The following is a 26,323-nucleotide window of genomic DNA, read 5'->3' as shown; positions in this document are numbered from 1 at the left end:
TGAGAGATGATGGTGGGGAAGGAGGCAGGGATGAGGGCTATTTGTGATCTTATTCTAAGAGGTCAGTAAGAAATGGTGACTGTTCTGGAACTTACCCCATAGCTGGGGGTAGGGCAGAGAAAAAAAGAGAGGAAGAAGGTTAGTATGAAATATGAAAATATGAAATCGGTCAAATGCCAGCCTCTCCTTGTTGATTGTGATACACACCCTGAAGCAAGATGTGATCCCCTCTTACTCCAGACCAGTGTTTTTCAATCTTGAGAAATGTGCAAATAGCTTTGGAAGGAAAACAGAAATTTAAATAGACCTCCCTTCCATGGTGGTTTAAATAATTTTATTTTTATTTGAATATGTGATCATTGTTATGTGTCCTTAAATGTATAAACCATAAAACAAGGCATACTTCTATATACTTCAGTTTGGTTACAACATAAGCCAATATAAATTTAAAGTAATATTGAAATTAACAACCTGAATTTAATGTGACAGATGATGTTTTGATGAATTGAAATCACTGCTTGCATTTTTTAAAAAATAGAGCACCGCCCACAGCGGCATAGCTTCTCCTGATTCAGCACATGCTGATGCCTTTGGAGATTCCTCTATGGGATCTACTAGGAAGCCTTTCTTTGTCCAGTGTACTGGCATACCATTTGACTATTGCTTGGTGGAGATGCCCCATTTACTATTGGGTCTGCCTCTCTTCTCATCCATCAGAAACAATTAAAGTAGAAAGACTCAGTGCCAATGTTAGCCTAAAGATTAATACAAGATCAGCCACTGAAACCAGGTAATGGCCATGAAGAAGGAAAAATCTGGAATTACCAGACCCCCTGGAATACTTGGGTGACTTGCTATGGCTGTGTGGACTTCTGTTTGGAAGACGGTTCTAAAAATGAGAGTGGATTGCTCCCAGAGATTTTCTAGAGGAAACTATTTCTTCTCATAGAGCCATGGGGACAGGATGAATTTTTTTTTTAAAAGATTTTATTTATTTATTTGACAGAGAGAGATCACAAGTAGACAGAGAGGCAGGCAGAGAGAGAGAGAGAGGGAAGCAGGCTTCTTGCTGAGCAGAGAGCCCGATGTGGGACTCGATCCCAGGACCCTGAGATCATGACCCGAGCCGAAGGCAGTGGCCTACCTAACCCACTGAGCCACCCAGGCACCCAGGATGAATTTTTTTTAATCAGTCTCAAAAGGGATCATTGGAATCCAAGGTTTGGTGTGGAGTCAAGAGGAATCATTAAGATTTGACTATAAGGAGAGGCCAACTGGGACATGGTCACATGTCCCCGTGGTTTCTCCTTATGGCATTCAGGACAGACAAGATCAGAAAAAGGCAACACAGAGGTTTCTGCTCCCTGGGACTTGTGGCTGAAAAAGACTTATAGCACTAGCCTCCCAAGTCAGGTACACAAACCCATCTATTGGAGAGTGGGAAGAAAATATTAGGGGTCCTGCAAAAGCTTAGCCCTGCCCTCATGCACATAAAGAACAGTTTTCAAAGAAATTTGAGTGGGGACTCTGTAAAACTAAGCAGTTTGTATAATTTTCCAAATACAAAGAATAGCCAGCGAAATCAATGTGCTTTTTCTGACGAGGCAGAAGGTGATGTAGTCTACAGGTGTTAAATTGATCAGGTTAATATATGTGGGATGTCAACTCAAGTTCAGGGTTCAGTGTTGTCACAACTCTTGCAATCCATCAGCAGTGGGATAAATGACACTAAGAGCAGGGACTGGATGGAAGATGTGGTTGAATTCCAGAGGAGCAGTTAGAGCCAAGATTGAGTCAGCACTGGGGAGGGGTAGATGGCCACACGCTGACTGGACTGGACTGGACCGTGCTGGAGGGACAGGCCACGAGTGACCTTAGACATGAGCCCTTTAGCATAAGCGGCAAGGCCAGAGCTCAATTCCCAAAGATCCATCTGGACAAGACACTTCAGGGGAGGCCAGTAAGGACCAGAGGCTATCAAACCAAATGTCCCTTTTATTTATTTATTTGTTTGTTTGTTTGTTTATTTATTTGTCAGGGAGAGAGAGAGAGAGAGCGAGTGAGCGAGTGCACAAGCCAACAGTGTGGCAGGCAGAGGCAGAGAGGGAAGCAGGCTCCCTACTGAGGAAGGAGCCCGATGCGGGACTCAATCCCAAGACCCTGGGATCATGACCTGAGCTGAAGGCAGCGGCTTAACCCATTGAGCCAGCCAGGCATCCCTTTTTTATTTTTTATTTATTTTTTAAAGATTTTACTTATTTACTTGAGTGAGAGAGCACAAGAGGGGAGAGGGTCAGAGGGAGAAGCAGACCCCCTGCCCAGCAGGGAGCCGGATATGGGACTCGATTCTGGGACTCCAAGATCATGACCTGAGCTGAAGGCAGTTGCTTAACCAACTGAGCCACCCAGTCACCCCCAAGTGTCCCTTTTATTGAGGTCAGGTGAATACTAGGGCACCAAAAAATTAGACCTATTCCCGGCCTGCACTCCAACCACCAGAGAGAGGGAGAATGGAGACTTGACTATTCACCCCAAGGAGATTTGTATTACACTGGGAGGTGCCTGAATTACCAGGAAAGGGACAAAATTAAGAGGAAATGGGTGGAAATGGGTCTCCATTTAGTTATTCTACCGTCAGTGGAAATGAATGCAGAAATCCAGAACCGAAAAGAGAGAGGAAAGACAAAAACACAAATCAGGGCAAAAAAGCTACAGATACAGATATTTCTATTATTTTCTTAATGCTAAGAACCAGGCCTCATTGTAGGTTCTTCTATTGAAAAAGTTCTATAATGCGTGGACTTTTCAGGTGGAAACCCCGAAGCTGCCAGCTGATAGTACACTTTAAATACTACTCTGGGTATTGAAAAGTATTTCCCCGGCTGGTAGCCAGAACATCCAAATCTGGAGCACAACTCCTGCGTATTGACATTCTCAGAGTGAGCAGCCCAGACCGGAGGTGAACCACAACTCCTTCAAAGGAAATGTGCTACCGTGATGTTAAATTCCTCCACTCTAACATGAAAACAAGGCTCCTGTTCTCTTTGAATCTTTCTGTTTCCATACAGTTTTCTCATTTAATTCTCACAGCAACCCTTGAGGGGGCTACTCCTATCATCCTGATTTTATAGAGGAAATGGAAGCTTGAAGGCGCCTTGATGGACCAGGGCTTCAAGCCCAGGCATTTGGCTCCAGAGCCCACTCCTGCCGCTCCTGTAACCCACTGCCTCCCCTCCGTTTTCTGCTTCAGTGTCCATTACAGATGTGATTTGTGTCAGGGCACATGAAATCTGAAAAGTCATGTTAGCAAAGCTAGAGACGTAACAATTGCCAAGTGCAGACGACCGGTCAGGTGAGTGCTAACGTGGAAGGATTATGAGCCATGGAGAAGACTTGACTGACTGGTAATGAATAGGGGCTAATGGTAAAGTCAGAGTCGTCACTCCCCTTTGGGGCATCGTGTAATGGATGTGGTAGGTAGTTATTTATGTGTCTACGTTCTTCATTTAGAAAATCTGTATATAGTTACTTTCCAGGAGCTGTCACCTGTGTCCTGTATCATTGTATCCTTAATAGGAATTTCTGTGGCTTGTCATGTCATCCCTTTCACGTCACAGAAGGGGAGTGTCTTAGTAGGAAGAGTGAAGGGATGGAGGCAAGTGAGAATCTTTAAGTATTCTGGTAACATTTGGACCGTCCCAACACACAGCAGTGGAAACTCAACATTTGCCAAATTTCCAAGCTGTGCTTATCAGTCAGGGTTTTTCCCCCTGTCCCTTTTGCAAAGTTTTCTTTCCTAAGCAAAGTTACCACCAATAGCAGTTTATGATAATAGTGGGATGTGAACAGCATACATGTAAAATTTAGGACTATAGAATTTAAAGCTTTTAATACCATAGCATTAAAGCGAGTAGACTGAGACTACTTAAGAACTTCTCATTATAACTCTCCTCCTGATCGAGTCTATTTGTATCCCTGGTTTTAGCCTTGCAGACTTGGAGGGAGTGGTGAAAGATGAACGGGCAGTGCTCAGCCACAAGGGGAGAAAAACGTCATCCGGGCCCCAGAATAGCAACAGCAATAAATATGGTCATGTCGCTCTTCTGCTGAGGCTGTAACGACAGACAGGATCACATTTGCGGCACCGAACAGGCCTGCTGGCGACCAAGGGCTGGCTCAGGAGTTGGGAGGAAACATGTACAGAAACTGATGCTGACCAAGAGCCTTGATTTTGGAGCTGTGATGTAGCTTATGAAGAAAAGGGCACAGAACCCACTGCAGACCTAGAGGGGGCTCTACACCCTCCTGGCCACTGGGGAGTAAGTTCTAAATCAGCTTTTAGGACAGCTGGCTCAGGGCTCTTGAGAGCTGAGCCGTGAACATCCTTGCACGTCTGCCTGAGAACTTGCTGTTATCTGCAGCTGCCACAGCCATCAAGGCACATGTGTAATGAGGAAGGTGAAAAAGAGGGCTTTTGTTGGTCATCAGTTATTTAAAGAGGGCCCATCGGATTCCAGCTACTTCATTGTACGGAATCAGCACCTTTGCTCCGGGGAGGTCTTAGAGGAAGGGGCACTTCCCTCCCTTTAAAACTACTCAAGTCTCCCTTTCCAGACCAAGCTTCCGGGCCCCAGCCATTTCTGGGACTCCTGGTGCTTCATCTCCATCTGTCTCATTTCATGTATATTTCAATTTCGTATTACTATATGGCCATGTCTCTGGGTGGTGGTGATTTTACCATCTTCACATTCTTTTGCCACTTGGAATTAGCAACAGTGGGCTTTTACATTCTCAGGACTTGCACAGAGCAATAGTTTTTCAGGCTGAAAAGTTTTTAAGTTGATACATATATTTGGTTTTTTGGAAATGGAAGCAAGCATCACCTGAATTTGACAAGTTTTCCTTTTTCTGTTGAACTGCCCTGCTCTAAAAGGACATGATTGCTTATAAAGCCAGGCTCCTCTCTGTGATCTTTGTGGTTTACTGGTCTCCCCAACCAGTCCCCAGTGTCACTTAGGGAGTCACTGGCAACAGTTCATTGTGGTCACACGTCACCCATTTCTCTCATGCAGCATGAACAGTCACAGATTCAATTTCATTTTTTCATTTGTCTCATTTATATGCTTAGGATTCAAATTAATCTTTTCCCTCTGAACCACAGTATGGCTTTTATTTAAAAAATATGGTATGTGAAAAATTAAAACACACTGCTTTAGACTTGGGTATCGCAATGTAAAATTCAGCACTTTGTTCTATTGTCACTATTATCTTATGCTTCTTTAGGATCTTATTAAGACCAACAAGATAAATGAAGTAGTTTTTGTAGCACTAGCTCTCGTGTTTGTTATCTCAACATCCCTGGTGAGATTGGGTAGTGAAGAAAAAAAAATCATTCCAGTGTGTTGAAGTTGGTGCCAAAGAAACATAGACCACTATTTAATGCCCAGGATATGCGGCTACCCAGAACCTTATCTTGTCCTATTTATAAATTAACAAAGCAAAATCTGACTTAGAGCAATCCTTGCAACATTAGCATTTTCTTTCTTTAAAGCTTATGTCTCTGAGTTTTTAGGCCATTTTTCTTATGTGGCCAGAGACAACGTAGGCATAAGTTAACTTCTCCACTTATTATTTAGTGACTAAAAGAACACAAGAGCAAGGATATTAGAAAAATGAATTCCAGGGTATTATTGAATATTCTAATTTGAATTACAAAGATAAGTGCCAAATGATCTTAAATCCCTGGAAAGATTCCTTTAAACATTAAAAGAGAATGATAAAAGGTGTCTGGGAAAACTACCTAAGTCACCTTTTGGGAAATGGGGAGAAAAAGTCACCTTCCACTGAGAGAATGGCACTCTGTAGTTGTGATTAAATGATAAACTGTATACAAGCACACTGTAAGTTAGTAAGAAAGCACTTATCTTAGGAAACACAACTAATAAAAAGGTACAATTTCACACTCAAGTTTTAAGTGTCTTCTATGGAATATGTTTCCTTCAAGACTGTGTCTGAATATTCTAGAGGCTTTCAGAGTTGCAAACATTTATAAATAGACCTTTTATTAATGTAACATTAAGAAAGACGCATTAGTGATATTATTCAAATACTAGTCAAGCACACTGGGAAGTGACTCTTTTTTTTCCTTGACTTATCTTCATATTATAATTGACGTTTGCCTAATATTAACACAATCAGCAAGTATAACAAATCAGCAGAGCATAAAGCCTAGAAATGTGTGGATCTATGCATAGTATCTAAATATTTTGTTGTTATTTCTTTTGTTAGGAATATTTAACTTCTAAAAGAAAATAAATATTTAATTTCTACCTAATGCTGATGCTTTCATGTGTGTTTTTGAAGTTTAAATGGCTAAAATTTATATGAAATTGTTAGAATTGCCAAAAGTGAAGTTCCAAGGATCAGCCAATCTAGCAGCCAAACTCCTCTGACTGGAGAACATACCATTTGAACAGTAAACATTTACCCAGGATGTTAAAAATATACCAGTTACTTTTACCATCTTATCATTATTATCTGTTATAATTTTCATATATCCTATGCTAAACATTCTGTTAAATACTTAACATTTTATAAATTATGACCAATCCTCAATCTATCCCAATCAAAGTGGTACGATTATTTTTCCTGGTTTGCAGGTGAGGAAGCTATGCCTACAATCAAAGAGCTGGTGAGCGGTGGAGCAAGGATTTGTTCCCAGCTCCGACTTTAGAGTCTGAGTTCTTAGTTGGGCTATGGTCTGCAGTGGAAGGCGACGCTAAATTAAAGTGGACAAGTTACACAGTGAAGCGTAACCTCAGGCACTGAACTCAGACAGTGAAATGATCCCACAGCACTGGATCATTGTGTCCAAATCCTTCACTGTAAAGTCAAGAAAGGGGACTGAAGTCAGACTGTGATGTAATAAATAATGGAGTGTTCTCGGGTTGGCCTGTACCTAGGCTGAGGCAAGTGGTGAGCCTCTTGAGAGCTGCGGGATGGGGTAGAATGTCCATAGGATTTGGAGATGGGAACTTTGTGTTCCAGTTCCTGCTCTACCACTTATTAGTGGGGTGCTATACGTATCATATCTCAGTGCTGATTCCTTGCCTCCAAAAGGGGGTTTGTTGGGACAATCAAATGAATACTATTTTTAAAGCACTTCATAAACTTTTAGAAGGATATTAGATATTACTAGGGGAATGTTGATTCAAATTTATAATAAGTGTTGGTTTAGTTTTAGGAGAATATTCTTTCCATCCTGTTATTCCCTGTTTTTGTTTTTTCTTTATGAACTCTAAACAGTCTTGGGCAAAAAATTCCTGAATTAAAACAATTAGTGTCTGAAGAAATAGGTAATATTTGCATATGAGACTAGTGAAATCAGAGCTGATGACCTTATGGTTGTCCCTCATATACAGAGGCTGCATCTTGCAGTCGTAAGAACATGAGCTCTAGATCAGGCTTCTGGGGCTAATAAGTGTGAGTGTGGGAAATTTCCTGACCTCTCTGTGCCTCAGTAACCTTGTCTATAAAATGGAGATATTTCTCATTTTAAGGGATTTTGCAAGTGTTAAATACAATCTACACATAAGGGCTCGAAATAGTTCCTGTCACATAGTAAACACTCCAAAAAATATTAGCAACCATGCAGGGCACATGAAACCTGCATATATCTTTGCTTAAATTATGTATTAAACCATATTCATGTGTTTATTCTGAAAGTACACCTTTCATCATAGTAGAGATAGATGAGAGAGGGTGGACATATATGTCACATTTTTTTCTACCAGAAATATAGCTCAAAGTGGATTCTCTAGTTAAAGAATTTAGTACATTAACCTGAATAGTCATTCTTTGAGAGACTAGAAAATTAATCAAATTTTTATAAGTATACAGTAATCCCATAGCTAGAGTCTCCTGAATTAATAAGTAACACTCCGTATTAAATATGATTATTTGTTCTGGGATGCAAGAAAGATTAGAGGTAATATTTTAGAGTTTCAAAAGTACATCTGGGCTATTCTGAGGTCATTGAGACTTTTGCTTAGAAATCCACAGGGGGTAATCTACATTTTTTTGAGGGGAAATTGGAGGTGTCTTGGCATCTTGAGCCTATAAACTGTAACTGGTGACTTGGCACCATGGGGTTTTATCAGACTGTTTTGTGGAAGTGTTTTCAGATTATTTGAACATTTTCCAGATTACTCTAAGTCAGCCAGATACTGTAAGTTGTGTTTTCAGACATGATTCTGCTCTATTAATTTTACAGATGGGGCAAATAAGGGATAGAGAATTGGAATGGTTCATCAGTTTTACACTGAATTGTTAGTTCTCAAACCCCAAGTTCTCAAACCCCCAAACTCCAGAAAAATCTGGAGGGCTTTTTAAAACATCAATTGTTCCAGATTCTGATTCAGTAAAATGTGCATTTCTAACAAGTTGCCAGGTGATACTCATCTGTTTGTCAGGGGACCACACTTTGAGAACCACTAGGATGAATCAAATACAGGAGTCATGTTCATTAGAGCTCTGGTAAACTCGGCAGAATCATCACAATTCTTTAACCAAATCAATGTACTCCATGAGCCAACTTTTATCCCATTCAATTAAATAATACTTAAGGTTTTGCAGATGCTTGAGAATGTCAGACAACAGGAACTATTCACCTTTGAGATAAAAATTCTCAAAATAATTTCTAAATAAGGATCTCCTCTCCATTTTTCTTACGTGCACACTAATTACAAATTCTATACAATTAACGCGTATTGGATAACCGGCAAGGGTCAAAGCAGAGCAGGTGAAGTAGTTTCTGAGTGCTTAGCGTTAATGTTGCTATTATCAAGAGGAATTGGAGACCACTCTGTTTTCCCACGTATGTGTAAAGGATTTTTTTTTTTTCATTTTGGAAAATTTGATTTTGAATGAGATAGCTTAATTAGTTAAATATATTCTCTTGAGAATACCATCATTTCTGTTTTCTAATTTGTAAAGCCAAAAAAAAAAAAGAGAAAAGGACAAAAGAAAAAGCAAGCAGGTTATTCTTAAAAAAATAGAGACCTCTTGTGGTCATTCATATAAGTACTTTAAAAATCAGAAACCTAGGGACGCCTGGGTGCCTCAGTGGGTTAAAGCCTCTGCCTTTGGCTCAGGTCATGATCCCAGGGTCCTGGGATTGAGCCCCACATTGGGCTCTCTGCTCAGCAGGGAGCCTGCTTCCTCCTTTCTCGCTGTCTGCCTCTCTGCCTACTTGTGATCTCTGTCAAATAAATAAATAAATTCTTTAAAAAAAAATCAGAAACCTAGAGTATTTGTCACGAGGTTTCAAGATCTCTGGCTTAGTTGACATAATTGGAAAATATATGTATGTAAATATAATATGAATTAATACCTGCCAAAATGGATGAATAATAGGACTTTGAGTAATAATTACTTTTATAAATATATAGATCATTTTGCCATAATAGTTCTTTATGGTAAATCAAGACTTGACTGAAGCAGAAGACACCAAAGGGCACATATTATAACTGTCTGGATCAAGGAATTTTCCCAAGCTGGTTATATCTGTGTAGCCAGAATATCTGGAGGATTTTTATCATAATTTTATAAGTTAAGTGACTCAGCCTCAGAACGGTTACGTGATCTAATATTTCTAACATCAATCAAATCCACCTGCACTCCATTCTTTCAAATATTTAAATGAATAAAGAATGTCCATAAATATTAACATGAAAGGCAGTTCATTTTCAGAGCCATGATCCACAGTCCAGATTTGTAAATAAATATAAAATTCTGTCAAATAAACTTACCTTTACACACAATTTCTAGAGCAGTAAGCTAGACAGGTTATAATATATTATAAATTTATTTATATAAACCGGTTATAATTTATTGTTAATTTATTATTTTTTGTTTCATCATTATTTTTTGCTATTGGTAGTGGTGATGTAAGTGGTACTTACTCTTTTTCACTATTAATTAAAAAGCAGTTTGGAGCATCTTTTATGTACCATATAATATGTACTATTTTGGGTTCCTGGAGATACTGAAATAAATAATATTGGGTCCTTGCCCTTAAAAGGCTCAGAATATAAACCCAAGAAAGAAATATAAATAGTAATTTAAAATGACAGTTTGTGCTTTAATAGAAGTGCGTGTAACTACAGGACTAATTGTCAAGAAGGTGGCTATATTTTCCTCAAAATCTGTCCCAGGCTGTGTAAACTTTGCAAGTCTATAACTTTTTGTCTTTGGCTTAAAGCTAGCATACTGTAGTAGAAAATAATACCTTGATGAGTAGTCCGAAAAGTCATGTTTGAGTTATAGCTCTTTCACTTACTGTAGGATTCCAGACGAATCTCTCAGTCACCAAACCTTATTTCCCCAACTCTAAATTCGGGATTGTAACTGCCTCACAGGCTACAATGAGGATCAAATGAGACTGTAAGAAAGTGGTCTGTGGTCTTTCATCCAAAATTCTACATTATGCCTTTTGTTTACGAGGTATTATTAGTATCAAACAGCAGTGCAATAATCAATGCACTTTTTGTGTTTACTGTGATTCATGGTTTTGCTGCTGGAAAGATGAGTTAGAGAAAGTGCTCAGTGTTTGAAAGTGGGCTGGTCGATGTGTTTGTATCTACTTTTCCCCTAATCATGGCGAAGATAATGAAAAAGGAAATAGGATTGTGGTTGTCTGAGAAATACAGAAGAAAGCAGAACTGAAGCTGGTTGGGATGGGAAAAGGTACCAAGTACAAATTAATATATAAACTTACACATTCAAAATATACTCAGGGTTCCCCTGATCATTATCACCTTCAAAACAATTTATTCAATATTAAATAAAATATGTGCATCCAGTGATGTGCTGGTAAATGTTTAACAACCAACTTTCTTGAAAAAACAAACACATTATAGATAGCACTTGCTGATTTCTATAACGTCAATACCCCTACCATGGCCAATTTCAGGTTACTAACATGATATCACAGGGAGTTTGGAAGAGATGCACTGTAGCACATCCATATAAATGACTTCCACATACAAATATAATAGATGTAAATAAACTCGAGTATAATAATAAAAAATGTAATAAAATAGGAAGTGGTGAGTTTTGAGTACTTGCTAGCTTTATTTTGTAAATAATTCACTTAAATATGATTCAATTTTATTTAATTTTTTAGTAATAGCTCGGTTGAACATCCAGCTTATAAAATTCCTGAAAAATTAACAATCAGTTCTCATGAGCCTGTCTGAAACAGCTGGCACAACACCAGATATATTGGTAATTGTACTAGTATGGTACTAGTTACAGGAAAGATCATCACCTCTTCTGGGGAACTGTCTGTGTTAGGTGACTTTGTCTATATTCCTATTATAAAAGTCTCCTAGATATCAAAGCAATTACCACACATGTTGAAATCTCATTTCTCTTTCTGCACACTTGAGTTCCTAGTGATTATGACTTTTAAGTCCATATATTTTGTATCTAGGTCTGTTCCTGGGACAGGTAAGGTCAACAATGCATACTGAAGAAATACATTGACCTGGATCTGGCTCCTGTTCTCCAGGAGCCCACAAGCCTATATTATGTACGAAGATATACAGTTGCAGAATACACATGCAAGTTAGTCAACTTGATCTTGGAATAAACAAGTAAATGGATAATGAGGTTTTCATATTACCTACAAGTGGCTTTTAGTGAGATGGGAAATAACAGGAATTATGGATCAATGAAAGTCGATGTAACAGTTTTTTTTTCCTACCCCTATCATGATTAAAACAAAACAAAAAACCCCAAGCACCACTATGTTTCCTTATCTGCTGAATGATATTCTTTTGATATTCAAATCTTTAAGAGGCAAAAGCAGCACATATTCATTTATAGGAAAATTACTATATGTAGAAGCATAAACAAATAAAAGTCGATTTGCATTTTATAAGATTGATATATTAGTGAAGATAGGTAAAGACAATAGCACCTGGAAATCACAAAAAATAGCACTGGCTTAAACAGTATGCTTTATTTCTTCTTTAAGTAAATATTTGGAGGTTTGCAGACTAAGATTAGTGTGGTGGTTCTGCTCCATGTCCTTAGGGGTTCACTTTCCCTTCAGCTCATGGCTTTGGCCATCCCTGAGGTGTGACCCCATTCCTCATGGTCCAAAATAAGCAACCACCCTCCCAGAAGCAGGATGGAATAAAGAAGACTCAGAGGACTAACAATTTTCTTAAGGTAACTTCCCAAAACATTCTCTGTGGCACGTCCATTATCCCATTTATTAGAATGTAGTCATAAGGTCACATTTAGGTTCAAAGGAGTCTAGGAAATGCAGTCATTTTTCTCAGCAGTTATTTGCATAGCTAAAATTTCTATGACCATTACCATCTATTATCTAGCCAACTGCTGGAATTTGCTAAAAGTTGTGCCCTTAAACTGCAAATAGAAGAATTGCTAGGCTAGAAGTTATGCCCATTTTCAAGGTTTTTGATGCATATGGATCAATTTCTCCTTAGAAGCCAGGTACACATTTGTACTCCCAAAGACATCTATGAATCTTTGATATTAGACACCAACACAGTAATCAGTCAATTCCTTCAATGTTTGCTCTAAGGCTTTGTGACTGGGAGGATGTCATAGGGAAAATACTCAGTGTTTTATATACATGGGATTTATTGTGAGAACTCTTTCAATGGCATGTGACAGATGACTGGCCAAGAGTGTTGAGTCTATTCAGATATTGAAGTGACTGAATTACTTAAGGAAAGGTAACTGTACAGCATATGTTGGAATCTGAAGTTGAAGAATGTAAGATAAACTTTTTCTGAGGAGGAGTGGGAATTGAGGATTATATAGGTAGTTGAAAAAAATCTTGAGGCCTTAAGAGAGAAGAGAAAGTATAATATGTTCTCTTAATGTCATGGAGGAGCTTTCCGCATATGCTTTCATCAACTGCTGTATTCCAGGCAATGGCTTAAATGCTTTATATACATTCTCTTACTGAATTCCCACAGCAGGCATATATTTTTATATATCCATATTTTACACATGAGACAGTGAAGGCTCAAGAGAGGTCAAAGTAGGGGTGGACCTAGAATTTAAACCCTATTCTGTCTGATTTCAACGTTTTGCTTTTTCCTCTTCTACTCTGAAGAACAAACTGATTAAAACAAAAACCAAATTTGATAAGGGTCATTTTATTCCTGTAGCATTTGAATTAACTTATGGTTATGAATGATATTTTTAAATCTTATAGAGAACAACAAATGATGTATTGTAGAGGGTAGGAAGTGCCTCATGAGATTTTTGTCTCTTTTCATCAGAGTTGCATACTACCTCTCTTTCCTCATAAAACGTTGTGTTCACTCTAAGACTGACAGTTATCATCACTGTTGTGTTGTCTATTTACTTGTCTCTGCCACCAGACATATCTTGAGTGTCAGGTCTTTATTACCAGAGCCTAGCACAATGCTTAGAATGTGCTCACTTAGGTGCTCACTAAGTATTTACTTAATGAATTATACAACCATTCCTTTTATGGTCATATCAAACATATTTACTAATGGAAAATTTTTATTAATTTACTATTATGCTAAATTTTAAGAGGTGTACAATCATTAGACTAGTATAAAATTATGATTTGACTATGGCTATACGAGGGTATTTATAAAGCAACTGAATTTGTGAGTAATATCGAGCGCCTACAATATGCGAGGCTATTTTGAGTGTTTAACATTGTATTTATTTATTTGTCAGGAAAACCTTATGGGGGAAGTGGAATTATTACCTCCGCTTCAAAAATCAGGACGTGAACCCAGGTAATTCTGTCCTAAAAATTCTGTGTTTCTCAGCGAGGCTATTTTAACTCGTCATCGTTTAAAAGAGATGTTATCATTTATTATTTTGCATGACTCCCTGAGAATATCTTCTAATGAAAACTCATGGGTCCTTATTCTGTTTTTTTTCCCCCAGGAACTTCCCTTCTGCAAAGGGCACAAATCCTCCAAGAAGAAATTGCTGCTTTTATACCTCAGCAACTTCTACTCCGCCCCTGCCAAACCATTATTTATTACTAACTTAGTATTCAGGGACTCTTTTTAGATGGTTTCCTCTAAGAAAAGTGCATTTGCCCCTCCTATGTGACTTCCGTACATCAGTGGCTTTCTGGCGCGAAGACACCCCCGCATCTTTGCAGACACTGCCCTGCAGCTTTCTGGCGGTGGAAACTACATTTCCCAGAGGTCTATTCGTCCGCGCGAAAATCTCTTTCCCGGCTCCTGGAGGCAAAGCGGAAAAAACTAACGACGTTTCGCGCGGCAGTGTGGGTGGGAGAAATAAAGGGCTGAACAGACGAGGCCCTGCAGCGCTCGCGTACCCCAAAATGGCTCGGAGGCAGGAGGAGCAGAGAGGGGGCGCGCCCTTGATGGCGGAAGGCAAGTCGGACGCGGAGGTTAGGCTCATTCTGTACCATTGGACACATTCTTTCAGCTCTCAAAAGGTAAAGGCCTCTGTTGGGGCGGGCAGCGCGGATCGGGTTTCAGCACCGGGACAGCTCCCTCAGGGCTCTCCCGGGTCCTCCCGCGGGTCTAGAACCAGGCCTCCAAAGCCCTAAACCCGGCGGGGCGCTCCTTGGAGGTCTGGGATGCGCCTTGTAGGGGAGCACAGAGAATTAGTCTGAGATGGAAAGGCTATGACTCAGACTTTACCACTCATGATATGCGACAAAAAAGCATCACTTTAGGTATTAGGGCCGGAGGCCTTGTCCCCTGGGCTTTGGAGAGTGAGGCAGAGGGAAGCGCTTTCACGCAACCGCATAATCTACAGTTCCTTCTTTTTCTTGTACGCATTCGTTCTCTTCAACAAGGCCTAGCACATCTATATATCAGATTCTTGCCTGGGGAGGAGACATACTTAGGTTTAGGATGGAAAGAAAGTAGTGGTGATAGAGAGTCACTGTGGAATAAATTTAGCCAGAATTATTTACAATCTTTTTTTTTTTTTTTTTGGCCTTTCTAATTTATATGATTAAGACGCTAGAATATATCTTACTTGTTAATTCCTAGAATAGGAATAGTTAAAAAGAATGTTGATAATAATAATTCAGGGAAGCACAGAAAGGCTGTTTAACGGTATCCAGAGATGTCAATTACCTGAAAGCCTACATGTGTTGTAACCAGTGTGAACTCTTTCAGGTGCGCTTGGTAATTGCTGAAAAGGCATTGAAGTGCGAGGAACATGATGTAAGTCTCCCCTTGAGTGAGCACAATGAGCCTTGGTTTATGCGTTTGAACTCAACTGGAGAAGTGCCTGTCCTTATCCACGGGGAAAACATTATTTGTGAGGCCACTCAGATCATTGATTATCTTGAACAGACTTTCCTGGATGGTAATGTTAAGGCTATTTGTGATTTTTTGGATTTAATTTCAACACAAATATATGTCTCCTTCCCTCCCTTCCTCTTCTTTCCCTTCCTTTCTTCCATCCTCCCTCCCTTCCCTCCCTCCTTCCTTCCTTCCTTCCTTCCTTCCTTCTTTTTCCTTTTGGTTTCATGATGATGGTTTCATGCTAAAAACCTTTTCCATTTCCATAAGCACACAAATATAAAATAGGTTGATACCACAAATTTTGTGTAAGCAAATTCTAATGTTGGAATATTCCTTTTAATTCAGAGGTTTTCCTCTGCAGGTGTGTGGTTGGTGGTGGTGAATCTTTAGCCTTGAAAATTCCTAACAATTTAAAATGTACGTGATGAAAATCAGTTTTCTCTAGTCTAACAAATAGTTCCATCTTAAAAATAATAAGAGGGAAAAAGAGGAGTAAAACTTAGGAAGGAAGAATAGAATGTTGGTATATTTAGAGATCTTTTTCCTGTGACTTCTCTATAACATTAATTTTGTATCTTTTGTAAAGAATTATAGCACTTAAATTTGTATGGTGCTTTTAAGTAATAATCATTTATTGACAGCCTGATTTATGTTAGGCATTTTATAATTTCTATTCTATTCGGTCTTCAAAAGAAGCCATCTGAGACAGGCATGATAGACTAGTTATTCCCATTGTACCTGATGAAAGAGAAACGGGTTGTCTAAGGTAATACAACTATTTTATGGCAAAGTAGGGCTAGAATGGAAGTCTTTCAAACCCATATCTTCATATTTATACTAGCTGTCTCCCATAGTCATTGCTACTTATATATTATCTCGCTTGCCCCTAATGACAATCCTTTGAGGTGAACTATAGCTTCAGTATTTGCCCACGATTATACAGCTTATCACTGGCATAATTGAGAGAACAGAAGTCTCCTTTCAGCTGAGTACTCTTCTGAAATAGAAACTGCATGAGATCCAGTTACTTTTTATCTGCCATTAGTTATGCTGGTGTTAATTGGGCAGGATAAAACCAGAATATAACCCCAAATTACTAGGCCAAAAAATGTCTGAGGTACTTAAAAAAAATTGGTATGGGACCTAAATGTGTGTGGAGGGAACCCCAGGGAATTAGACTGGCACTACGGCTGCCCCTATTCTTATTCCAAGTGTTTGGTTATTTAGGATTATGATTGGAGATTTTAGAGGTGGAGACATTGAGCTAAACCAGAGTTTAATGAACTGTTTTTTATGATTACTTGCTATTCTTTATGTCTATATGCTGGGGACTGTACTGAAAATGGTGGCTAATTGATTTAAGACAATTTTTCTCAATATTGAGCTTTTTGGAAATGGACAAGTCTGTTAAATTATTTGTATTTCTTGGGAAAAGTGGTTAAAATATAAATAAAACAAAATCACTGTATAAGAATTCCATTTTAAATAAACAAAAATCTTAAAAAGATACAGTAAATGGAAAATCATATTAAAATATTTTGTTGGCATGCCTTGAACCACTACTACTACTACTGCTACTACTGCCATTACTGCCATTCTCTTCCTCTTCTAGCGCTGTTTGTCCTTTAAGATATTCAGTAATATAAAATATGTTACTTTGCAATATAGTAATGTTAATGATTATTAGGTTTTCTTAAAGTTTTCCTTAGGTTTTTTCTTTTGCTTAGATCATATAAAAAAAACTAAGATACATTCTGAGTCCTACTCAAAGAAGGGAAATGTTAAGTTCTTCTTAGTACTTATGGAATCAGAGGAGAATGCACTGGGGCTAAATGTTAAATGAAAATTTGGAAACTAAGGACTTTAATTCCGGCTGTACCAATAGAATCAGCAAACAATCAAGAATCCCAGCTCTTTATCTAAAGCTATTGTTAACTTGTTACATATCCTTGGTGACTTTACTTTTCTGTCTATTGGATTAAGTGATACAGTTTTATCAATTGCAGAGATAAAGCAAGTCCAATCAATTCTTAGTTCATTCTTTTCTCATTCTCAGGAGAGTTGTCACTCCATTGGAAGGGGTTAAAAGAGGATTAAGGGAAACAAAACCCATGGTAGATATGAAGACAGCAAGAAAATAGTTACATAAAAGCTAGTCTAGTCTATGGGGAAAGTTTATCCCAATGTATTAAAATAAAATAAAAATAAACATGCATGCATTTTCACTATTACCATTAAGATAATTTATATGTCATTAAGAACCCATGGAGATTAGGAAAAGAGCCAGATAAGATGGATGTTATCCCAGGGGCGCCTGGGTGGCTCAGTGGGGTCAAAGCCTCTTCCTTCCGCTCAGGTCATGATCCCAGGGTCCTGGGATTGAGCCCCACATCGGGCTCTCTGCTCGGCAGGGAGCCTGCTTCCCTTCCTCTCTCTCTGCCTTCCTCTCTGCCTGCTTGTGATCTCGGTCAAATAAATAAATAAAAATCTTTAAAAAAAAGATGGATGTTATCCCAATTGTCAGGGATGGGAAAAGGTAAATTCTACCAATCATTGCTACTCAAAGTGTGTTCCATGGACTAGCAGCATTGGTATCACCTCGGAGCTTGTTAGAAATGCAGATCTCTTGAATCAGAACCTGCATTTTAACAAGATCCTGAAGTGATTCATATATACATTAAAATTTGAGAAGCACTTACTGTGTGTTAAGTAATCACTTAAACTTTACATAGCACTATAAATTAGTTCTATGCATACACACGTACATATATACAACTTTAGAGTATCTCAGTTAAAAGGAACCAGCTTAAGTTTTACATTACGGAAGAATGGCTTTAACACTTAAGAAAAATGGATCTGTTGTATACTGGACATGGTTCTAGATATAAAGTATCCTAAGTAGAACATTTGAGATTACTTCATAAGGTACCCTTGTGGAATAAAGGAGCAAATATGGCTAGATAAAAGTAATGCACATTTTCAGATGAACAAACCACCATATTAAAGAATATTCACTTATAAATGTCTTACATAAGGATTGCACATTTAGCTAAAGACTTATCCTGTATAATTTTGTTACATTTATTTCAATTACTTGTAGACTACTGTTAAGTACCATAAGGTCAGAGACAGTGTCTGTCTTATTAACAGTTGTATCCCCAGTGCTTCTTATGGTGAATGTTCTTTAATAGGAGCTCAATAAACACTTTTGAATAATTAAAATGAATGAACTTTTGAAGATAGATATCAGCCTAGACAGGGATCTCTACTGGTGTTCTTACAGGTTTCTGTTCTCTGACTTGAGCCTAATGACTTGAATAAAGACATTGTGGAGATACTGTTACATTTGTGGATGACAAAAGCTGGGATAGTTAAAATGATGACGAATTTGTGAAGTGCTTGTCATGCGACAATGAAATGAAAAAAAATGACGATAAAGTTTAACAAGGCTAAATGTAGTATGTGAATTTAAAAGAAAATCAGTTGCGTTAAGCAAGGATGGGAGACCTGGGTTGCTAAAAAGTTATTGATTAAAGCTAATGATAAAAGGCTGGGATGATCTCAAGTTGTTTTGGTTCTGTCTAAAACATGGCAAATTGTGAACTGGTCAGAACATGCAACATTTTGTTCAATTATGTGTGGAACTTTGAGGAACATTTACAACTTAGAATACTAAGTGAATGGATTTCATGAGATGTATAGTTGCTCATGGTTATAATAGGAGACTTAAAGTGTATTCATTCATGTAAAAAATAAGAGTGTAGTCAACTGGTATCTCCTTTGCTGTTATTTGCCATCCCTTATTAGTTTACCAGCTGGGGATTATATTAAAAATGATGTTTTGCTGACCTGTAGATACTTCTCAACATTTGTGTGTAATCAATATTTATATCCTTATGCCTTTGGGATAAGTCCATTAAATAATTGGTAGTTTGTGGGGAGAGATTTGGTAGCCAAGGCAATCCTTTTCAAGTCTTAGCTTTATAAAAGTTAGTATCTAAACTGAATGACGGCTATGATTTTTTTAAAGTTTTATTTTTATTTAAGTAGTTTTTTAAGTAGTTTATTTATTTAATAAGTTTTTTTATTTTTTTTAAGTTTTATTTTTATTTAAGTAGTTTCTGCACCCAATGTGGAGCTTGAACTCATGATCCCGAGATCAAGAGTCACGTGCCACTCTGACAGAGCCAGCCAGGCACTCCTTGATTTTTTTTTTTTCTTTTTTGAAAGCAGTAGTGATGTAGACATCAGTGATGATATTCCTGAAGTCAGAATTTGTGTCAAAAGAAGAATTTAAGGGGTGCCTGGGTGGCTCAGTGGGATAAAGCCTCTGCCTTCGGCTCAGGTCAAGATCCCGGGGTCCTGGGATCGAGCCCCGCATCGGGCTCTCTGCTCAGCAGGGAGCCTGCTTCCCCCTCTCTCTCTGCCTGCCCCTCTGCCTACTTGTGATCTCTGCCTGTCAAATAAATAAACAAAATCTTTAAAAAAAATAAAAATAAAAGAATTTAGAAGTACTGAATTATGGCTGTTCAACCAAGGCCGGCAAAGAACAATCTCTTTATTCATTCTTTTAATAGCCATTTTTTGGGTGTTAATTGGTGCAAAGACCAGAGATATTTCAAAGATCCCTAATAATTAGAAGCTTACTAATCTTCAAAGATAGTTTCATTCTGTAAACTTGATAATAATATCAAATCTGTCTTTATGGGCTATTATTACTACTCAGTTTTATAGATTCCTTTTCACATATGTGACACCTTTTTCTCTTCAGGCTTGCAATGAAGAGTAGATATATTAACACATGCAATTGATTAAATTAGATGAGGTGTGATACTAAGCAAACTAGGGAAACTCAGGTACAGTGGATGTAACAAGTGAATATATTCGCTAATATAGATTGTAAAATAAACTCAGTGAATTTAATTTGGACACTAGATAATAAAAAAAAAGTGGGTCTGAAATGACTACAAAATACTAGAACATTACTACTTACTACTGCCGGATGACTCAGTGGTAATCTGGAATCAAGGCTGTCATATGGTGAATATGGAATTTTGGTAATTTAGTATATAAGAGTTCCCTGAAGATCATGTCTCATGTCTTTGGTTTATATATACCTCATTTATTCTTAGGAAATAGAACTTGGTTTGGAAATAAAGTACTCTGGTGTGATGTTAAAGTACTGTATATAAGTCTCATTAGGAAATATATTTTTTGGATAAGATTTTTGTCAATATCTATTGAAAATCAACTCATTTTAAAAATAATTCTGAAGTTACTGTTACATTAATTATTTAGGCAAGAATTTCCAATTATTCAAATTTTTGTCTATTAATAGAGCCTATCATATATAGTTGAGTAACTTTATATGTCTTTTAGCACATCTACTAAAATTGTAGATTAGCACAAAGGTTCTAATTAAGTGTGGAGAAAATATGGTATGTGATAAGGAAAAGAAAATGAGCCTTTAAAACTCATGATTGTGCCAATAAAGTGGCTTTAAAAAGTTACTTTTTTTTACTCCTTGGTTTGTCCAATTTTAGTGGACAGGTCGGGGTGTCAAAATGCAAAGGTTCTAATTCCATATTATGTGTTAACAATAATTGGAACAAACCATCTGATAAAAGAAGTTTTGCTCCCCAATTACAAATGTTTCTGTTCAAAGTCTTAAATATAATACCACTTAAGGTATAAAATTTATTGAAAATAGTGCTATAAGTTTGTCTTTCTCAGAAAACCATGGCTGCATATAATGAACTTTTATAATTTGACACTGTGTGTTGTTTTTTTTTTTTTATCTGTGTTTAGATTTGATCATTCCAGTTCTATAGTTGTGACAGCTTTGAATTGGAGTCATTTGTACCCATAACTTTTATTTCAGGTCATAATTTATTTACCATTTTTATTATATTTTTTTTAATAGTGTGGTGTTTGACTGGTTGAAGGGTACAGTTTTATTCAACTACCTGTTGCATATTATCTAATATACCAATGTTATTACTAAGTGACCTAAGTAAAATAAAAAATTCTCGAGGGGATAAAGATAGGAATGAAGTCTGTTTTCATTGAATTAATAATGATAAGGAAGAGATGAAAATTATTCAAATAGACCTGTGGAGTGGAGGGAGTCTTCCCTGAAAATAGGGTATAATTATGCCTTCTTTATCTGCCATCATTGAGGAACATGGGAAATGAGAGAAATCAATGTAGAAAAATAATGGAAGCTTATGCCTATAAGGATCTTAAATTCTTTTAATTTTTTTGCACTTGGGGAAACTGAATGTGATTTTTTTTTTAAAATGGTTCAAGGCCATTGTTATTCTACTGAGCAATGCAGAGACTTGAGACTGTATGGAGGTGTTTGTCCCTGTGAAATATCTGCAGAATGCTTTTATTGTATCTTTTCTTTCTGGTTTTAAAAAACTTATTTTCTCTCATTATCACATCTTTCTGTTTTATGTCTATCTGCACCTGCTTAAATTTAGGTGCGGTTCAAGACCTGCCTTGTTCCCTACTCAGTTCTTCTAAGAAGTCTGGTCTCCTGCCAGTTTACTTATTTATTCTTCCAGCTTAGTCACTTATCCTGGTTTCCAGTACAGCAACTCTATTCCCTAATGCTGGAAACTCTTTTCAATGCCTGCTTCTTAAAAGTCCTCTGATTTCATGCCTTCCGCCTGTAAGCCTTCTATTGCTTTTTCACTCCTGACTGAGGTAGAATACTAAAAATGGCTTTTTTTTTTAAAGTAATCTCTGCAAAATTAATTAAGTAATGTGGGGCTCAAACCCATGACCCCAAGATCAAGAGCTGCATACTTGAATGCCAACCAGAATGCCCTTTTTTCTTTTCCTTTCTTTAAATTTTTTTTTAAGATTTTATTTATTTATTTGACAGAGAGATCACAAGAAGGCAGAGAGGAAGGCAGAGAGAGAGGAGGAAGCAGGCTCCCTGCTGAGCAGAGAGCCCGATGCGGGGCTCGATCCCAGGACCCTGAGATCATGACCTGAGCTGAAGGCAGTGGCTTAACCCACTGAGCCACCCAGGCGCCCCTTTAAAAAATTTTTTTAAATTTATTTTTATTTATCAGAGAGAGAGAGAGAGGGAGCACAAGCAGGGGGGAGTGGCAGACAGAGGAGAAGCAGGCTCCCAGCTGAGCAAGGAGCCCAATGCAGGACTTGATCCCAGGACCCTGGGATCAGGACCTGAGCCAAAGGCAGATGCCCAGCTGAGGGAGCCATCCAGGCATCCCTCTTCTGTTTTCTTTCTCCTTTCCTCTTTCCTTTTCCCTCCCCTCCCCTCCCTTCCTTTTCTTTCCTTCCCTTTCCCTTGCCCCTTTCCTTTCCTTCTTTTGTGCGTGTGTTATAACAAAAATGCTTTATGGAAAGATTGGAAATAAAATAGAATGAGAGTGAGAGGGAAGGTCTGTATAAAATTCAAAGGAAATTCCCAATGGCCTTTTGAAAAACTCTGTTTCCAGAGGCAGGGACACTATTGTGCTTTGGTGTAGAGAATAATGACAGCACATTGCATGTATTGCCATGGAGACAGGCTGGATGAGAATTTGGGTTCAGTGAGTATCTTATGCTCTGTCTGACATAGTGTTATAGTAGAGAGTTACATAGTAATAGTGTCCTGAGTAGAACAAATTATTTTCGGGGATTTGAACATTTATCTTCCTTTGAAGAATTTGGGCTTAGCCAGATGGAACTTCCACAGAAAACAATTACCAGTGTTTTTCCTGCTCTAATTCACTTTCCCAGAAGGAAGTGGTATCCTCTTCTGAAGACAAGCCCCAGGCATGGCACCAGAAAGTAGCCTGAGCCAGTGGCCAAAAATTTATCTACTTGGAAGAATTTTAATATGCTATATCATTTTTGGTTATTAACTTGAGGCTTTTGGACTCCCAGAGCAGTGGTTCTTAAACTTTTTGGTTTCTGGGCCCCTTTATCATAAAGATTATTGAGAACACTGGAGAGCTTTGTGGGGGTATATCTATTAATATTTGCCAAATTAGGAATTAAAATTGAGAAAAATTTAAAACACATGAATACACAAGTCCACATCTCATTAACTGTCAGAGTGATAGAGCCATCACATGTCCTGTAGCCTCTGAAAAATTCTCTGTATTCTTGAGGGAGAATAAGTGAAAAAGCAATTAACATTGTAGTATTACTATAAAAGTAGCTTTGACTCTGTGGACCCACTGAGAGTATCTAGAAAAAGCTCAGGATTTTTAGATAGCACGTTGAGAACTTTTGCCCTTAGTGGTCTATGAATAGAATTCAGGAGATTTGAGGTCCTAGAGGGGAAATAAATTATATCTTCACTAATTTCTAACAGAAACTCATCAATTCCTTTCATTTCCAATGTAGGCATAAACCTACAATATGAGGAGTACCTGTGACTTTGTTACCAATAGAAATCACAGATATGTTCTTAGCATATCAGGTTACTGCAGTTATCTTAAAAATAACTTATGCTTATAGCCACTTTGAAATTATGGTAGTTATTAGACCTGCTGCTAAATCTTGTTAATGTACTAATAAAAGGCACCCATTTTAGTATTTCATAATTTAAAATTTGATAAGTGTATTTCAGTATATTCAGTTTCTGTTGCAATCCTATGTGTTGTATGTTTAAGAATATTATTTTGAGAAGAGGTCTGTGGCACACAAAAGGTTAAGAACTCTTCAGTGTTTCAAGGACTTTAGAAGGACTTCAGTCTGTTGTCCTTATGGACATGTCTACCAGGCATTGGTTGGGATCCTACTGATATATTGAGATCCTGAAAGATCTGCAAGGAAGTGTGCTGTAGTTGGGTAAATCCACTGTTGACAAGCAGTATGTGGCTGACACTTCATTCCTGGTTATTCCAATGCAGACTTCAGAATTGGACTCTCCAGCAGGGAATTAGAAATTTGCCCACAGGTTTGAGGAGTAATCCATCTTATTTTTTCTTAGAGTCAGAAATAGTCTGTTGGCTTAGAGAGCTTGTTCCACTTGGATTATGGCATTACAAGATCTTGTCTGAAATGCTCTGCAACCAATTCTTAATTGTCAACACTTATGAATGAGTGTGGGATGCTCAAAAGGATTCTAAATTAAATAGCCCAAACTAAGAAATAAATGAATAAAATTGAGTCGGTTCTTTTCATTTGTTGGAATAAGCTCATTGGCATTTTTCAGGGGTAGTTGGAGAGTCAGAAGTAGGAAGTGTTTCTGAAGGGACATAGTCCTGAACTTTGGATCATGTGGTTCATCTTTATTCTTCTTGGATAGTCTCTGAAATGTAAACCCCTTGAAGATGATATTATAAAGCAGGGCATGGTATTAAGAATCAATGGCTTTAGTTCTTATTCTGCTTTTAATTAGCTTTGTGATCTTGGGGTAATACTTCAGCCTTTATATCTCAGTGTCCTTGTTAACTGCTACAGAGCTCCTCCAGCTCAAATATTCTATGACAACTAGAAACTTGGGAATATATTAATTGAAATTTATTGAACACCTGCTGTGAGCCAAATATTATATTAGGCATTGGGAAGTCAACAGAGAACAGTGCATGGTCCCTACCCTCAAGTAGTCTGGAGTCTAGGGTTTAACCAGCAAATTGAGGATTTATGTAGAATCCACTTTCTAGATATAAAATATTAGAAATTCATGGTGAATTCTGTGAAGACTCTCAGTGTACATTCACATAGCATCAAAAGGGTCACTCTTGGTGTTAATTAGAATCTAGAAAGAGTGGTTTCTGATTATCTTTTCATAATGAGTTTTCATTCACCTAACCAATGTTTATCAATGGCCTAATATGTATGAGACATTATGAGAGACAGTGAATCACAGACTCCTTGCCCTGAAGAAGCTCATAGGGCAAAACGATACAGACAACCAATTAAGGTGATAAGGTTCTGATGGTATATCTACAAAGGTATTTTCCATGTACAGAGGAAAGCACACCTGATCCAATCAGTTATTGGTAGTTTTAGGAGGTTAGGGAATGTCCCATAGAGGAGTTGACATAAATAACTGGGCCTTGTGGGTAGAGTAGCAATTTGTAATGTAGAGAAGTGAGGGAATTTCATTGTGATCATTGTGTGGGATCTAGTCTGGTACATCAGTCCATTTCAAATTTTGCATGTCTGGGCTGGGGAGATATCATCTTTTAAATGCCTTGATGTAACATTGAAAACACTGCTAAAGGGGTTTGGGTTTTTGATTTTGCTTTTGGATGTAACCTCTGATTTGAAACTTTTTCTTTAATGTTTATGTATATGTTTTTAGAAAAAACACCCAGGTTAATGCCTGATAAAGGAAGCATGTATTACCCACGGGTACAACATTATCGAGAACTGCTTGACTCATTGCCAATGGATGCTTATACCCATGGCTGCATTTTACATCCTGAGCTAACTGTGGACTCCATGATCCCAGCTTATGCAACCACACGGATTCGCAGTATGTAACAATCTTAAAAGCTTGGAATTTAGTTTCAAAGTTCTTCTAGTTCATTTTTGAGACGGGGCATGTCTCATGAAGACTTGGGGACAGGGTTGTTGAGTTTCTTCATGGATATTCATGTTACAGGTCGATCCATGCACCAGTCAGATTAATCTATACTTCAGCTGTTCAGCCGGACATTTATGGTCTGTAGGAGCTGATTTTCCAGCTCTTAGCCTTGAGGGCCAAGCTTGGGTAAAATTCAGAAGAGTAGCCTGTGGAAAAGTAAAGAACATAACATGTTTTCGTAGAAGATGGACTAAGAATCATGAAATCTGGAATCTGATGGTGATTATGGGCAACTGAGTTCACATTTCTGGTCCTTAATTTTTGTTTCATTATGTGAGGGAGCTGGACTACAGGCTGTCTAACCATTAGTCTACCTCTAAATTGAGTGATTTGAGATTTATTAAGATTGAGTTGTGATATCCAGCTCTCCCCTTTGCTGAGTACTGTCAGTGCATGGGATGTGGAAGAGAAACTGTGCTCTATGGCATATGTG

General features: G+C 37.9%; 1 protein-coding gene across 3 annotated transcripts in view; it reads left to right on the top strand.

Moving 5' to 3' along the window:
* Positions 1 to 26,323, top strand: part of GDAP1 (ganglioside induced differentiation associated protein 1) — a 47,784-nt gene that overhangs the window by 14,057 nt on the left and 7,404 nt on the right. For 2 of the 3 annotated variants that reach the window (XM_047724731.1, XM_047724730.1), the window contains 4 exons: positions 13,759 to 13,820; positions 13,975 to 14,500; positions 15,195 to 15,387; positions 25,606 to 25,779. In XM_047724731.1, the coding sequence (XP_047580687.1) occupies positions 14,384 to 14,500; positions 15,195 to 15,387; positions 25,606 to 25,779 (484 nt within the window). In that variant the 5' untranslated portion in view covers positions 13,759 to 13,820; positions 13,975 to 14,383. Of the gene's footprint in view, positions 1 to 13,758; positions 13,821 to 13,974; positions 14,501 to 15,194; positions 15,388 to 25,605; positions 25,780 to 26,323 lie in introns of those variants that run through there. The other variant, XM_047724732.1, reaches the window with a different exon arrangement.

Source organism: Lutra lutra, chromosome 4 (genome assembly GCF_902655055.1).
Source record: "Lutra lutra chromosome 4, mLutLut1.2, whole genome shotgun sequence".
NCBI classification, from domain to species: domain Eukaryota; kingdom Metazoa; phylum Chordata; class Mammalia; order Carnivora; family Mustelidae; genus Lutra; species Lutra lutra.
This window is presented reverse-complemented; position numbering and strand designations above follow the sequence as displayed.